This window comes from Crocodylus porosus, unplaced genomic scaffold (assembly GCF_001723895.1).
Source record: "Crocodylus porosus isolate Cpor-Errol unplaced genomic scaffold, CroPor_comp1, whole genome shotgun sequence".
NCBI lineage: Eukaryota > Metazoa > Chordata > Crocodylia > Crocodylidae > Crocodylus > Crocodylus porosus.
The window spans coordinates 8,624,489-8,641,919 of record NW_017728918.1 but is presented as its reverse complement, the minus strand read 5'-3'; the positions used below and the strand labels follow the sequence as shown (position 1 = coordinate 8,641,919).

At 45.4% G+C, this 17,431-nt stretch overlaps 1 protein-coding gene across 2 annotated transcripts in view; it reads left to right on the top strand.

Moving 5' to 3' along the window:
• Positions 1-17,431, top strand: part of FZD3 (frizzled class receptor 3) — a 79,781-nt gene that overhangs the window by 56,896 nt on the left and 5,454 nt on the right. Inside the window, exons 4-6 of one of the 2 annotated variants that reach the window (XM_019537216.1) lie at positions 14,030-14,178; positions 16,289-16,522; positions 17,375-17,426. In XM_019537216.1, coding sequence (XP_019392761.1) covers positions 14,030-14,178; positions 16,289-16,522; positions 17,375-17,411 — 420 coding nt within the window. In that variant the 3' untranslated portion in view covers positions 17,412-17,426. The remainder of the gene's footprint in view (positions 1-14,029; positions 14,179-16,288; positions 16,523-17,374; positions 17,427-17,431) is intronic. The other variant, XM_019537215.1, reaches the window with a different exon arrangement.

The following is a 17,431-nucleotide window of genomic DNA, read 5'->3' as shown; positions in this document are numbered from 1 at the left end:
CTTATTTTTAGCTAGCATACACCTTATGTCTAGGAGTTATCTTTAGACCACCAGGTTTGAAAACTTTGTTCTGTAAACTATTGAAGAAAGTATGGGGATGTTACTTGATTGAGTTGGTATAATGTCTTAAGGACCACATACATCTAAAAGATAGTAACTGTGAATGCCTGAGGGATAGTTCACTGAAATGTCTTTCTTTTTTTTTATTGTAATTGGCAGGTTTTCTGCATGCTGCAGTTTTTACTGAAACCTTGCTGTATGTTTTTATTTCTGTTAGGTTTTTTTTAGTTCTTTAAGCATGAAGCACTATGGACGTAACTATTTTTTAAGAGAATAAATGTCTTCATTTTTTAGATACCGTTGGGATGATGTTGTAGTCATGATGGTCCAGAAAAAGTGTGAGAAGTGAGGATTTTTGTGGGTGACATATTTTATTGGCCCAACTGTATAGTCAGGAGGAACATAGACAAGGTTTTGGGTGCCACTGTTCCCTTCCTCAGGTCCCTGGCAAAGAAGGGTTGGCTTTTCTCCCAGAAACCTGAGAGAGGGGACAGTGGTACCTAAAAGCTTGTCTTTGTCTCTCCTAACTATCCAGTTCATCCAATAAAAGGTATCTTTCATTTTTTGACAGGCAAGTTTCCTTGGGTAGGTGTGATCTTTTTTTTAAGACCAAATAAATACTTGGAAAAAAGTTCTTTGCAAGCTTTTGGGCACAAACACCCTTCATCAGGCATAGGGAGACTCTGCTGCTATGTGTTCTCCAAGGTTGTTCTACAACCAACAATCCTTCACTTTTTGAGGCATTTTATGCAATGGTTTAAATAATTACATGATTATATAGTTTAGAACATAACCTTCAAATCTGTATGAACTCTTCAACTGGCATATAAACTAGACGTTGCACTGGTATATTGGTCAATATCAGATCAGCACCAGTAAAAGGAAACTTAACGTTATTGGCAATCGGCTTTTCTTGGCTGGTGTAGCTGATAATGTCACCAATAAATGCCACATGAACATGCACAGCCACAGCACCCATGCAGTTGGGAATGCAGCTGGGCAGCTTGGAGAGCAGCATCCAGCCAGTAAGTCCATGGGGGGAAGGGGCAGGGGGTGCAGATTGGGGGCCCCATGGTGAGGGAGGGGCTGAAGCTGGGGCACAGGCAGGTGCTGCCCAGCCAGGGTGGTGAATGGACCCTAGGATGGGGAGGGTGGTGGCTCCCCACCACTGCATGCACCCCCAGGACTGCGTGCCCTAGGCTCAGGGCCAGGGGCTGTTCCTGGTGCGGGGGCTGAGCCAGGGCTGCACTCGGGGTGGGTGGAGAAGGGGTGGGCAGTGGCAGTGCTGGGAGGGGGCACTACAGGGTGGGCTACAGCCACCCCAAAATTAACCATAACCAACACTCCCAGTGCTGCTGCCACCCACCCTGAGCTCAGCCTCCCCCTTCCCCCCCGCAGGGAAGAGGCCAGTGTAACCCCTGGCCCTGAGCCCACAGCGGGCAGCCTGCCCTGTGCACAAATCTGGGTGGGGGCACATGCTCCTCATGCCTCCCCTGGGGGGGGTGTGCAGGGGCAGGGAGCCACCCCACCTCCCTGTGCCCCCCTGAACGAGCCGCCTATGGCTGCACCCTGCCCTGGGGTCCATTTACCACACTGGCTGGGCAGTGCCTGCCTCTGTCCCTGCCCTTTAGTGATGTGTAGGGGGTACATGTGGGTGCACATGCATCCCCTGAGAGAAGCACCGCCAGTGATGCCTGCGGGTAATCATTGCTCGCCAACCCTCCCCGCCATTACCAATACTGCTGGTGGTATCTGGGTGGTTGCCAACCACTGGTTGGTGCTTGCCACACACACACACACACACTGCCACCAACATCACTGTGGCCACCTGCTGCTGCCTGCAGGTGGTCACTGTGCCCCCCCAACCTCTGGGGGCATGCATTGCTCATGTCCCTGCCTCACTATGAATGCCTCAATCTGCCCCCACCCCTTCCCCTCCACAGACTTACCAGCTGGATGCAACTCTCCAAGCTGCCAGACTGCGTTCCTTTTAAATTGGCTATTGGATTGGTATTGGCCAATGTGGCTGGTTAATAATTGGCCATCAGTGTCGGCCAATAAAATCTTTATCAGTGCACCCCTAACATAAATATCTTGTTCTCCGAGAAATTGTCCACCTAGATATTCTCAGGGGGAGTGTGCCTCACCTGTGAGTTTGGAATGGAGACTTTGTCCATTAGCAATACCCATGGAGTGTGCTGTAGCCCTGCTCCTCTTTGTGTCCCTGTACTGAGGGGAGAAAAGCCAAGAGTACTTCCTGCTCCTTGTCAACTGCTTGACTAGAAATAGGAAATCAGAGAATCATAGTAAATTAGGGTTGGAAGGGACCTCAGGAACTTAAAGTGCTTTAATGGCTTTTGCCTCAGGAAACATCCCAAAGTTTGTATTTCTCTCCTAACTACTCTCATCAAACACCTTTACCACTGCATGAGTGTTTGGGTGCTTCCCTCCCTTGAAGGGGAGCCTTGCAGCTCAGCACCTTGTTGTTACTTGCCCTCCCATCTCCTGTAAAACTGGGCCACAAGGAGCCACCCACTATTTTTTGGCTTTGTCTCAAAATATTTCTGTTCTTTCTGTGATCTCTGCTTACTGCATCTGATCTTTTTCCAGTACTTTTGCAGAGGCAAGGGGTGCTTTCTTCTCTCAGATGGTCCTACCCTGACTTGCTTGCTATCCTATGTTTTAGCTGGTGATGATTTGAACCCCCAACAACCTCTTCTGCTTCTTTTTTGTCTGGAGAAAATCCATATCCATATTCCATATTGGTCATTTGAGCAGAAAACTAGAAAACTTCTGCACTTTTTTTTTTCTCAGCATGTATCTTAGCTTTATGTTCAACCCATGGTTGAGAGCTCCAGGTTATACATGTACCCACTCTCCCTGACACTAAGAACCAGAGCAAAATGGCCTCTTTACTGGCAAAAATGGTGCCTTCTCATCGGTCCCAGTAGAGATCTAGAGGCAGATGGCCAGCCAAGGCGAGACCAAGGAAATCCTCTCCCTTTTTGAAATCCAGCTATAAATTCTTCACAAATTTTTCAGCTGAGTATTTGGAGGGTGATCTCAAACTTCATGAAATACGTTTTCTCTTGTTAATCAGGCTCTCTCTCTATGGCTAGGGATAGAAGTTACACACAAACTGGTTTAAGTGATCAGAAACCGGTTTAAATCTGTAATTTAAACCAGACTACCAAGCGTTGACCCTGAGATATTGCAGAGTCACTTGGAAGGATTGGATGTGTTTAAGTCGGCAGGCCCGGATGAGCTCCATCTGAGGGTACTGAAGGCTGATATCATTGCACAGCCACTGGCAAGAATATTTGAGCACTCGTGGTGCACGGACCAGGTCCCAAAGGACTGGAAAAGGGCCAGCGTGGTCCCTATTTTCAAGAAGGGGAGGAAGGAGGATCCAGGCAACTATAAGCCAGTCACTCACCTCCATCCTTGGCAAAGTCTTTGAAAAGATTATTAAGGCTCATATATGTGACAGCCCAGCAGGAAAAATTATGCTGAGGGGAAACCAGCAGCGGTTTGTAGCAGGTAGATCATGTCTGACTAATTTAGTCTCTTTTTATGACCAGGTTACAAAACACCTGGCTGCAGGAGTAGGGGTATATAACATTTACTTAAATTTCAGGAAGGCCTTCGATATGGTATCCCACCCCATACTAGTGAACAAGTTAAGAGGCTGTGACTTGGATGCTTACACAGTCCAGTGGGTGGCAAATTGGCTAGAGGGTCATACCCAGAGGGTGGTAGTGGATGGGTCAGTATCGACCTGGAAGGGAGTGGGTAGTGGGGTCCCGCAGGGCTCAGTCCTTGGACTGATACTCTTCAATGTCTTCATCAGTGACTTGGACGAGGGCGTGAAGTGTACTCTGTCCAAGTTTGCGGATGATACAAAACTGTGGGGAGAGGTTGACACACTGGAGGGCAGGGAACAACTACAGGCAGCCCTGGACAGGTTGGACAAATGGGCAGAAAACAATAGAATGCAATTCAACTAGGAGAAATGTAAAGTGCTGCACCTAGGGAGGAAAATGTCCAGCACACCTACTGCCTAGGAAATGACCTGCTCAGCAGCACGGAAGCGGAAAGGGATCTTGGAATCCTAGTGGACTCCAAGATGAACATGAGTCGTCAGTGTGACAAACTCATCAGAAAAGCTAACAGCACTTTAGCGTGCATCAGCAGATGCATGACAAACCCAACCAAGGAGGTGATACTTCCCTTCTGTCGGGCGCTGGTCAGACCACAGTTGGAGTACTGCATCCAGTTTTGGGTGCCGCACTTCAAGAGGGTTGTGGATAACCTGGAGAGGGTCCAGAGAAGAGCCACTTGTATGGTTAAGGGATTGGAGGCCAAGCCCTACGAGGAAAGACTAGGGCACCTGGACCTCTTCAGCCTCCACAAGAGAAGGTTGAGAGGTGACGTTGTGGCTGCCTATAAATTCATCATGGGGGTGCAGAAGGGAATTGGTGAGGCTCTACTCACCAAGGCACCCCTGAGGGTCACAAGAAATAATGACCATAAGCTAGCAGAGAGCAGATTTAGACTGGACATTAGGAGGAACGTCTTTACAGTTAGAGTGGCCAAGGTCTGGACTAGGCTCCCAAGGGAGGTGGTGCTTTCCCCTACCCTGGGAGTCTTCAAGAGGAGGTTGGATGGGCATCTGGCTGGGGTCATCTGAACCCAGCACTCTTTCCTGTCTATGCAGGGGGTCGGACTTGATGATCTATTGAGGTCCCTTCTGACCCTAACTTCTATGAATGTAGAACAGAAGTTCAGTGCACATAAACCAGTTTCAAAATGGCTGAAACTGGTTTAAGATAAATCTAGTTGAATGAAGTATTAGACTTAAACTGGTTTGACCTAAATCAGTTATGCAACTTCTGTTCCAGACCCCTTCCTGTTGTTAAATCAGAGTCTCCCAGAATGCTTTGCAGCCCTGGACTGGGCTGTGCTGTCTGCTCCAAAGTTGGAGCAGGGTTGGTCCCACCCCTCTGCTCCCTGGCTAGAGCAGTGAGGGCTGGCTTACTGTCCTCACTGGCTGGCTCACTGCCCCCACCCCACCAGGCAAACCCAGGCTGTGGTCTGGCGCCTAGGGAGGGGAGTTAAACACCCTTCCCCCAAGTATGGAGCTGCCCTGACCTGCTAAATGTACTGCTGGCTGCTACTGTGGACTACAAATCCCAGAGGCACCAGGAAGCAGGAAGAGGAAGTGATAAGCAACTCTGCAGAGTCCTGCTGCTATGATTGTGGGCAGTGAATCCCAGAGACTTTGAGGGCAGCAGGAAGAGGAAGCGAGCACACAGCCGAGTTATATTTAATGCTCGCTTCAGAGAGAGAACTATTCTTGTTCAGGCTTTTATGAATTCAATGCCACTACCTTTTTCCCACCCATGCCCTCCTCAGCCTGACAGGCAGACCCTCTAGCTATCTCCAGGCTGGGGCCTGACCATGGCCCCCTCCACTTGAGCAGGGAGTGGGGCATAAAGTTTTAGAGGCCTTCTCTCTTTCCTTCCCTTTGGCAGTGGCTGGCAGGCATGCTGTAGCGTCCTTCTGGTTTGAGCCATGGCAGGCATGTGGCTGCATTTCCTGAATCAGAAGTGAACGTCTGTTCACTTGCTTCTCGGTTCAATCTCTGCATCTTAGACTTACCTGCAAAGGACTGAATCAATTCAGCCTCAGGCTTTTCGACTGTCTGTACTTAGTGCAGAAGGCCTTTGTAAGTGGAAACCATCTTTGCGGGATAGAAACTGGTTTGTTTTCTTACATTATTTGACAGTATCTTATGGATGAATTACTTACACAGCATCTTTCAGCACTGCTTTACAGCTCTGTTAATGTGTGTAAAGAAGGTAATATTCACGATAAAGCCTCACATCATGCAATATACTTCTAGTCCTTGTCACTGTTATATTTGTTTTGTATAGTTCAACAGGGTCAAGGTCTGGATTAGTAGTTGTGTGGATTTATGTAGGAAGGTAAGTAGGGAAGGGACTTGAATCCTCTTAATAGCATTCCAGATTCTCTCTCTTCTTTTAATCTACATTAGTCATTTAAGTCCTTGGATTTTTTTAAATAGACTTTTTATACCTGCAGGTAAGGCCGTGGTGACTAGTAAAGCTCTTGTCCACTGTATCGGTATGCTTTTTATAAGAAAATGCTGAGAGTCTTGAATGAACAGACCCTTGGTAAACCTCATTCTTTCCCCCTCACAGTTAATAGATTTTGTGCTTGTAAGGGCTTTTTCCAACTGTCTAGTGTCCACATCATATTTCCCCTTGTATGAATTTCAACACTTCTTGTGTTAAATCTCTGTTTTCAATGTTCATTATTCAAGTACTTCAGCTCAGAGTGGATGTTCATGTTACACACATGTGCACGTGTACTCTGGCACAGTTCTGTCACAGCTCTTCCCCCAGGAAATGACCACTGCCAGATGCTCTGTGAAGAAGACTGTTCTGTGTGATTTCCAGAGGCATTTATGGAGGAAAAGGCAAGGAAATGCTCTCTTGCTTGGCTGGAATCATTGGAGTATGTTGGCTATGCAAGTCCACACTTGCCTCACTAGTCCGATAACCTGATTTTTTTTTTTTTTTTCTCCAGGAGGGTACATTTGAGATTCTCAGCCTTATCTCTGAAAGCTAAGAACACCACAGAGTTGTATGGAGAGTTATTTAAAATAGTAGATCAACTCCTTGTTTTAGACACTGTCAACTGAGACTGAATACAAGCAGAGGAAAAAACCCTGTTGATGCTGATGTGTGGCTAATGAGACTAAAGTAGTACCAATGTATATTACATGAAGAGTTTCTTGATCACATTTTTTGAAAAAACTGGCATGAGCATGGATATTTCCAGTCAAACATGTAACTTCATATACCTGAATTATTTAATGTCTAAAATTGCATGTCACAGCTTTACACTGTATTTTTTTCAGCTTGGTACAGCTGAGCTGTTTAATATAGATGAAAATCACTTGGCCTTAAATTTAATGAAATCTTAAGGGTAAATTCTGAGTTGCATTTTTCCGCTTTATAAAAAAGTTCTTAAACCTGTTTTCAGTTTGTATGAAAGCAAACAATTGTGCTTAATTTGAAGTTGCAGTAAGTGCCAAACTTTTGAGAATTGTGCTCTGAGCTTTGGGATTTTCCACAGTTTATATTTTTGGCTTTGTATTCCTAGTCAAGTAACTTCAGGTTTCTGGTTTTATATTAGTTGTAGCAAGTGTGATATAACCTCTAGATATCATTTATTGAGTTTAAAAGTATTGTGGAATTATTCCTAACTAATTTTTAATTGATTTACTTTATCTAAAGATGCTTATTTTAATTTTAATGTAGTTTTAATGGTTTTTCCAAAAAATGGAAAAACCATTCAAAATGAAAATTGTGATTCAATGCCTTTTGAGGGTTTTTTTTTTCATTTTGCTCAAGTGTTGGTATAATGTAATATCATACCTGGATTGAAGTATTGGACTTTACTTAATTTGTACAATGAAATATTATAATATAGTCAACGTTTGCAATGGTGGAGGGTTTACAATCGTAAATGGTAGAGGGTTTTCTGCAGTAGTAGTCTTGAGGATATGGAGGTAGTCACAGTTCTGCAAATTTTTGTTGGTTTGTAGTTTTTAAATGATGTGTTTTTAAATTTTACCTAGGAAGTTTTTCACTGACCAATTTTACCTCAAGTTTTTGAGGTAAGAATCTTTTCTGGGGGGAAATGGATTAGGTTTCTCCAGACAGGACAATCTAGTGGGTAACATCAAACGACTGAGAGTGCCATTTTAGGACCACAGCAGCAGATGCATCAAATTTCCCATCAGCTGGCCCTCATTACTTGAATTTTCCTTGTTGCCAGTAGCCAAACTACCCATCGCCATCCTCTACTGTTGGCTGCATGTGGCTGCCTGCTTTTTAGCAGCAGCCCTTTCAGCACTCAGGAGACTACTCAAGATGCTTACCTCCCGGTCTAGCCCTGGGCTTCTGACTTCCTGGTTTTGGTTTCCTTAGTCCCGCTCGTTGGTTCCTGTCGCAGGTGCCGGTTGCCAGGGCAACTGCAGTTGGTCAGCTGACTGGAAGGGGGCAGGGCCTGACCTATATAAATATAATCCAAGCTGAGGCCAGGGAGGCAGTTCCCCACTAGCAGCCAAGGGAGAAGGAGCTCTGCTGGAGTAAGCAGAGTAGAGAAGCCTGATGGCCTGAGCAGCTTCTGTTCGAAGATACTGGGTAGAGGAAGCCCTGGTAGGGATTTGAATGATGGTTAGCCAGATGGCTTAGAGTTTACCTTGTAGCCCAGGAGCTTGAGTTTTCTGTTCGTAGTTTTATAAAACCGGAGGACCGGGGGAGGCTATTAGGGGTTGGAAGAGGGCTCATAGGGGCTTCACGGTAGTGTGGGGGCCCTGGTGACAGAGAGGGCACAACATTCAGGAGTGCACTGACCCCGGCCCTGAGAAGGGGCGCAGAGGATAGGGGGCCAGGTAAGGCCGAGGCTGCGCCCCACAAGAAATTTAAGACCTAAGGAGGGGATTTGGGGGCCAGGCACAGCTATGGCCACCTGAGCCCCAATTGTGAGAAGCCCCAGAGTGGGTGCAGGCAAGAAGCCCCAGAGCAGGCACTCACTTTAAGACCCAAGGAGGGGATTCAGGGCCAGGCACGGCTACGGCCACCTGAGCCCCAATTGTGAGAAACCCCAGTACGGGCGCAGGGAAGAAGCCCCAGTGTGGGCACGGTCATGGGGAAGGCCCCAGTGTGCATCTGTGTGGGCGTGGGCAACCATGGGAGAGGCCAGGAAGTGTCTGCAGGGAACGCGGGCAACTGTGAGAGAAGCCAGGGAGTGCCCATGGGGCGTAGGCTGCAAGGCGAGCCAGAGAGCAGCCGGGAGGGCGCGGGCAATTGCAAGGCGAGCCAGGGTGCACCTGTGAGGGTGCTGAAAGGGATTGACTATACAACGTCTGATACATCTGCAAGGCTTGGGGCATGGTACAGGGGTGGTTGGAGCCACGCATAGCCCATAAAGCTGGGGTGCACCAAGTCAGTCAATACAGAACAGGGTCCAGGATAAACCAGAGCACTGTGTCCAAGAGGACAAAAAGGCAGCCTCCCTTATTAAATACCTAACATCAAAGACGTGGCAGGCGAGAACGAGGGTGCTTTCTCTCAGACTTGGCATGGTAGGGGCGTTTGGAGAGATCACAGCCGCTCCTAGGACCCCGCACCGTGACACTTCCTGATTCTTTATGCTCTGGGTCCTACTTCATCCTGGGTCCTGGTTATCTGTTTCTGGTTCCAGACTCCAACTTGGCCTCTTTGTGCTTCTAGACCCCTGTCTTCTGCCAGGCAGAATTGTGGCTTAGCTAGGCGGTCACCCACATCATTGTCTCCATACAGCTGTAGTGGCCTGGTCTAGACCTCTTGACTAGTAATGCAGGTCTGGAGTCCTGTGCGCCCCCCCCCCCCCCAATGCCTGAACCCCCTTGGCCTGTGGTTTTGTTCAGAACAGCTTATGTCATGGCCCCTTTCATAGACCTCAGTCTCCTGACTCCCAGCTCTAATCTGGACCCTTGCTTCCCTGACCCTGTCTATTCCTGGGCTTCTGGACTGTGACCTCCTAGGGTCAAGCCCCAACCACTTAAGTCCTGGTCGTGCCCCTGTCATTTGTGTTTTTTGTCAATATTATCGTTATGCTTAAATAGCTTTTCTCCTTTGCTAGTGTGTTTAGCCTTTCCTCCCCTGAATTGGAGAGCACAGTAATCTCCCCTTTCAACATTTGTTTTGCCAGGCTAACAATCTGGATTCTTTTTTTTCATATGCATTTTCCATTCCCCATATTATTCTAATACACCCCACTCTGCACCTATTCCAGTTTGAATTAGTGGAAGGATCCTGTACGTTGAATTATGGAAGGATCCTGTACGTAGCATTCCTGAAAGGGTGGTACCAATGCCTTACATTATGTCATTATCTTTTTCCTATCTCTATTAAGATATTCTTGTCATGAAACCACTAAGGATTTTGTCAACTGCAGTCTCTGATCCTTGGATCATTGAGCAGGGCACATGTGAACCATATGACAGATGCCAGTCAAACCTAGCCTTGACGTGAAGCTGGTGTCTTGAAGAGTCTTCTGCACCAGGTTCATTCCAGGTGTTGTACCTGCATTCTAAAATCATGTACATTTGCTGCATATTGGGAAAATGTGTTTAATTTATGAGAGAGACTCTCAGCCTAAATGAGTGTAGAAGGACAGGAGCAGATTTGCATCAAACTGGAAACCTTGCAGCAAGAAGAGAAGGAAGTGCTCTGATCATGATGGGCACTGCACAGTGTGCCATCATAGACAGGGAAGCAGTTAATAAGAGAACAATGCCTGAAATTCCAGATGGGACAGATGAAGATGACAGTCATTCATTGTTATGCCCCTACAAATGAGCATGGTGAAAACAAGCATGTATCCTCATGACAAATTTGCTACACATTGAGTTGACTTTACCGCACAGTAAAAGTGGAGCAGATGGACAATGCACTTGCCTGACTGTGTAGTAAATAATGCAAATCTATGCTGAAATTTCAGGGAAGAAGGTGGACTTAGGTAGGCATTATTCAAAGTTTCCCAGGCAAGTTCTGTTTTTGCAGTCCCAAAGCAAAAGGAAGAGAGGTTGACCATGAGAAATGCTCTGCAGCACATCAAAGTTGGAAGCAACAACCAGCAACACTACTGCTTGATGAAAACTGAGCATGTGAAAGCTGAAATGAGCTCTTCGCCTCACTTTTCAATAAGAACAGTGATGTTGATCATGGGAGCAAAGACAGGATGGCTCAAGGGAAAGAGGTTATGGAAACAGAAACTGCCACAGCCAAGGTGAAAATTAAAAAAAAATTTGGATCCTAGCCAGCAGGATAAGGATGATTGTCAACCCCAAATTCTGAAAGAGCTGGCAAATTAATTATAGATCTATCAAATTAGGAGTGGCACCAGAGAGTTGGAGAAAATCCACAGTGGGCATGTCTACATGTGCATTTGATCCAGCCTAAATTTACTCTGGTGTAAGCTACTTTGGAGTAAGTGCTTTTGGGCAAGCATCTACACATGTGGGGTTTAGGGAGCAGATTTGCTGCTCTTTGCACCAAGTTTCCTGCAGCCCTGCAATGGGCCCCTGCCGCCCAGGGCCTGGCAGGGAGCACAGGGCCAGGAGATGGCTATCTCCTGGCTCCAGGGGGTGCCTGCTGCTGGGGCAGAGACAATGTCCACATGCCTCAGCAGCAGGGAGCTCCTGGCCCTAATCAGGGGCTGGGGACTTGGAAAGAGCTGCAGGGGAGGGGCAGGTCCCAGCTCCCTGCCCTGATCTGCCAGTGTGGATTTCATGGCACCCTTCAAAAGACCTCAGGGTGCCTCAGCACCCAGATTAAGACCGACTGGATTAGTTTAACAGATTTATACAGCATTGTCCTGGGAAAAAGAGCTTGCAGGTTTTAGCTCACATACTTCACAGGTACTTAAAGTGATTCAATGGACTCTGTAGATTCCAGGACAACAGGCTTTCTCTTGGGAGAAATGCAACCTCTCTTTATACCCTGCTTGACTAAATAGTTTCTATTAGGTCACTACTCCACTGTTTTGCTTCTACATCTAGTCATCTGAATCCAACTCGTTGTGTATCCTCCACTGCTGTCTCAGTCACTTCATTGCTGTGTCTTAAAAAGAGGGGGAAGTGGGGATTTAGATGCTTACTGCTGTATTCACAGGCTGTCTTGGTCATCGGCTACTTGGTTTCATAAACCCTTTGCCCAGGTCAGTTCTACCCTTTCCCTTTGGTTCTTGACAATTAATAGCTGATTAGCAGTGAGCACTGCAGGGAGGTAGAACATGCCTACTCTGCATAGATGGCCACTCTACATCCCCAAAATGGATGTAACGTACCCTCTTGAGAGCAGTGCTTGGCACATGCCAATGGGCAACCCCAGGACAACTTATTTACATGTGTCCAGTGCTACGGCAAGCCGCATTACTTGCTTTGAAGTGTTCTGTATGGAGTGGGTATTTGACAGCATGCATGCCTTCCTCTGCACTATCATTTGTGAGACCACAACGCACAACACCCCAGACTGACTCTGCAGGCTATGAACTTCAGCCAAACTAGCCATCAGATAATGGACACAATCACTTACCCCAATCAAGGAGCAAGGACTTGCTACATCCTCATGAAATGAACTTCCTGCTTACTGCTGTCTGCATGTTACATTCAAAAAAGATCATTTGATCTGCTTCTGATCTCACCCTATTTTCAGTGCTAGAAAATGGTGAGTTTTGATGTTTTTAAGAAACAGTTGTACAGCTGGCTAATTTTGCTCCTCATTTTCAACATCATTTAATGGTAGATAATATTGCTACTGAAGGCTTTTGTTAAAGCTTGACTGGTAGGTAGAAATCATGAGATGGGAAGTAACTTGCTGATGATCATGGATTTCTGAGACTCAGGGCTCGTCTACAGCATCATGACCACATAGCCTGCTAGACCATATAGAAAAGTGTCCCAGCTACCAGCACCCACCTGCATGGTCCAAACCCAAAAGTAGACCTGTGAAGATGAGGCTCTGGGGTTATTCCTAGGAGCTGTTCAACTCACTGGAGACTGAAATCTTGAGACGCTGTAGAAGGATGTCCCAAGCATCTTCACAGGCCTACTTCTGGGTTTAGAGTATGTCATGGGGCAGGGCATCCTTGGAAATGGCCCTTCCAGAGCATACCACCACTGCAGTGCAGCCATACCATGGTATAAGTGAGAATATAATGTGAACACTTATAGGGGTTCAAGTAGCCTACCCTGTACTCATACAAATCAGTTGGTAGTCCCAGTTTCTAAGAGGCTGGTGGGCTGTTTCAGGCAGTTACATATCCTTATTGATTAGGTCTCTTTATATGGTGGTCTGTCTCTTTACAGAGGAATAGTCAACCCTGTTGAGAGCCTGGCTGTGGGGCATTTGGATAAGCAAGGAGTATCCTATTGGGAGCAAAGGAAAGTAATCAAGAGGAAGAAGAAGCAAGCTGCAAGAGGAACAGCTGGCTGCTGTGCTGGGGCCAAAGCAGGAGTGGCTCCCTTCCTAGTGTCTGGGACAGGGCAGAGGGATTTTTTATTTATTAATCAAAGCCTTGACTTTGCTTTAGAGGACTGGCCGAGGAGCTCCTCAGGGAACAAATTCCCCTATGGAAGCCACCGGGCTAAGCAACTGGCTTGCCATGGGGATGCAGCTTGAAATATAATGTTTGTGTTACGATGCTAACTTTTCTTTAAAAACCATGCCATGAGTTTTCTTAGAAACCATGTCTCTTTGAATTAGCCCTTTCTCTCAGTTACACAAGATGTTCCCAGAATGTACCGATCATTATCTTTGTCAAATTAATGTGCACATTGTTCACTTGGGGTTAAGGACTTCTGCATAAAATGTGATGGCTTCTTCATTAGTAATCCTCTAGGGAGTTTGCAGAGAGTTATACAATAGCACCCTGCTGATAAGGGATGGGAAACAAGAATGCGACTCCACTCTGGAATGATAAGGGAGACAGATTGGTGTTGTTCATTCCAAGGTGTGGAGGTTTCTTTTTCTTGATTTATTTTTTGTACAGAAAGAGCTCTCAGCTCTGTATAATTCATTTCTGTTTAAAATGGAGCCCTTCCAGTTTGTAAACTAGAAAAAATATTTCAGAATGATTTGGCTTACACTAAACAAAAAAGCAGCAATGCAAATAAAGACGGAGACTTCAGAGCAGTCAAATCTTTTGTTCTGCACAACACTAGCCCCAACAACACATTCTGTCATGCTCCCTAGAGCTCTAAAACAAAGGATCCCCGTGGGTGTTTACTTTGGCTCAAGGCTGAAACGGTTATTTTAAATGAATTAACACATGGAGTAATGCACTATGATGGTTTGCATAATGGTCATGTCTGTTTTCTCCTCTCTAGGTCACTCAGATGAGTCGCCCTGACCTCATTCTCTTTCTGATGAAGTATCTGATGGCTCTAGTGGTTGGGATACCTTCAGTTTTCTGGGTTGGAAGCAAGAAGACCTGTTTTGAATGGGCCAGCTTTTTCCATGGACGCAGGAAAAAAGAGTGAGTTGATACATGGCAGCTGAATCCATAAAATATTGGCAGATAAACTTCCTTGCCTGTAATCCTGAGAAGCACTTTAGGTTAATACTACTAAGAATTTTCTTCATGGAAGTAAGGACAGGTACAGAAGAAAACTTATCCAGAAATGTTGCACTGCTCAATGCGTTTTAAAAGTGAACAAAAGCCCTGTCATGTATTTGTCCAAGATTTGTTTTCCTGGCAACAGAATCAAGTAATGTGTTTCATCCATTATCTGCTTCCTTGTTCTCAAAAGAAATGAGGTTGGGCATGGTCCTACAAACTTTTTATCTGTAGTGGAGGGTTGGAATAGAGTAACTTCTTTCTTCAAAGACACAATTTCCTCAGCTGGACAGCTGATGTATATCACCTACAAAAACTGCCTCATATATTGTAATATGAAACAAAGATTTATTCATCGAGCTTCTGCAGCAGTTTGAGATTTTAATCCTTCTCTTGACCACTGGAATCTACTTTCAAAGTGCAGTTTGATTAAAATTACTGTGCAACTTGTCTTAGGGCTTTCTACAGTTGTTTTAGATTATGATAGTGTGTGACTTGAGGACAGTATCTATTGCTGAATAGCTGTGCCACATATTCTACAATATCAGTTTTCGCACCTGGATTTACTGAGGAATTGCTAGCCTAGATGTGACTAGCACAGGCTGCCTAGAGGTGATAGGCTAGTTTGGACACTGTATGACACAGGACCAAAGTTCAGCACAATGGAGACGAAGGAAGTTTCATAACATCCCATTGCCTTACCATGAACATACTTGTTCACTTAAATCAGTGGGTCTCAAACATATTAGACTCAAGGCCACCTTCAGAAAATGTCAGCTCTTAGCTGTCACTCATTTCTTGGTCACAGAAAATAATAAAGCAATTCCTCTGTTTCAGAGAACTCGAAAAAGCCATAACAGGTCAGAATGTTTTTGACATCATTGATTCCTATTAGAAATCCTTGGGTTTGTTGTGAATCTTGCAGGTGTTTGCACACCTAACAACACTAATATTGAGTGTCACCTGGCAGGACCTTTAAAAGGATCTCATGGCACCCCTGGAACTGTGGCACCCTGATTGATTGAGAATCACTGACTTAAATTGTGGGTAAAGTGCTGGGAGTCCTGCCATGTACCTGTCCTAGTTTTAATGCAGTAGGGCAGTAAAGCAGACCACATGCAGAGTAGCCTGCTGGCTCAAGCAGAACTCTTCTGCTGTGGCAGCCAGATCAGCAATGAGAGGCAGAGCTGGGTCTGTCTTCAAAGAGCTTTCAGTGGGCATCCTACTGCACAGACAGCGGCCGTTTGATGAGCAGGGGGCACGGAAGGTGATGACTGATGACCACCAGAGGAAGATTTTAAAAAATCAAATGTACAGAGAGGAAATGTTCTTCTGAGCAGAGCAAGTACTAAGCGTGTTCCTTTTCTTCAGTCCATCAAAAAAGGGGGGTGGTCTAGCAAATGCACAGGCTGGGAACTGCAACTACTAGCTAAAGGCCAAAGGCAAAATGTGATTGCTTCTGTATGGTTGTACTCCACCCAGCATACTGTTTTTCTTGACTTAACACAAGCTAGATTTAAAAATGACCATTTGGAAAAAAGATCTGCTTTTCTTCTGTGCTGATGAGGTACTTTTTGGAGGTGATATGAGCATATTAGTCCATTGCAATATCTCCAAAGCTGTCAGAGATGAAAGCAAAAGCATACATTAAAAAAATATATTGTCTACTTTTTTTGTATGCCAGCAGCTTCTCCTATCCTATGGATTTTGTGAGGTAATAGGTTGAACTTTTAGTTACATTGCTATTACACTGCCGTATGCTTTACATGCCTGAGTTAGAAAAACAATGACAGGTATTACTGTAAGAGTAAGAGCATTGGCCAAAATATTCATATTATATACTTAAAATTTGGCAACTATGAGTCCTGTTTAGGCAATGTGTGTGCCCAGGTTGTACCACCTTTGCTGTTATGTATTAAAGAAGCATGTTTATAGAATAAGCCAGTTAGTAAGGGCTCTTGCAGTTTGCTTTTAAACCTTTGATGTTGCTGTAGTAATATTAATTATTCTGCTTGTATGATTGGACCAGAACAGTAAATGAGAGTCGTCAGGTGCTGCAAGAGCCCGATTTCGCCCAGTCGCTCCTGAGGGATCCTAATACTCCCATCATCCGAAAGTCGAGAGGGACCTCCACCCAGGGGACCTCCACACACGCCTCATCTACTCAGCTGGCAATGATGGATGACCAGAGGAGCAAAGCAGGCAGCATCCACAGCAAAGTGAGCAGTTATCATGGCAGCTTGCATAGGTCACGTGATGGCAGGTGAGTTTCCTTCACAGTTTTTAGAAGCTTAATGGAAATGGAGTTGATTGACACACACACAGGGGACAACGTGCTCATTACCTGCAGGTTTGCATTGACAGATCTTAGGCTACCAACATGTTAGAAGCCAAACCTCTGTCAATATTCACCTTTCTGAATCAGTCTCTCTGTCCTACTGGGTCCTTAAAGAATTTTAGCATCAGGCTTGTAATGCAGTAATGTAACATGGACTCCAAGGAAGTAATATCAGTGCCACTGAATAAATGAGCTACCGAGCACGAATGCAGATGATGACTTTCTATAGAGATGCAACAGGTTATGTGTGTAGCAGCTAGCATGTGGGAAACAACCTATTCCAAACTGAGTCTAACATTTGAATGGGGCTGCTCTGTACAGTTGTGTGTGTGAATAACCAAATGCCAAATGTTCACCTGGTGTAAACTGTCATAACTCCCTTGAAATGAAACAAATACACACTGTAGCTTGAGGTATAGCTAAAGAGTATGATATTTGTCATTTGAGCAACTATTTACTATAGGATACGTACATGTTGACAAATGATCGCCTGACAATTTCCTGTAGTCATTCATTAGATTCATAACAGGGTCAGTATTAAAAAGCCAACCACCTCTTTCCCCACTACCCTAAAAAGATGCTTGCCCTTTTAGCTGAGATAAAATCAGACCGGTCTGTTTTATCTGGTTTCTGACATGCTGAGTTTCTTCAGATTTTTATTGCAGTGCTAGTTCTTGCCTCGGGTCTTTTCCACACATTGGTTTACTCATAACGGCAGACAGGAGGGGGGATATAGCATATGCTGCTATCTATACTATTGTTATCCCTGTTTTCTAGATGGAAAAGCTCAGGCAAAAGGAATGAAGCAGCTTGACTAAGGTCATGGCAGGTCAG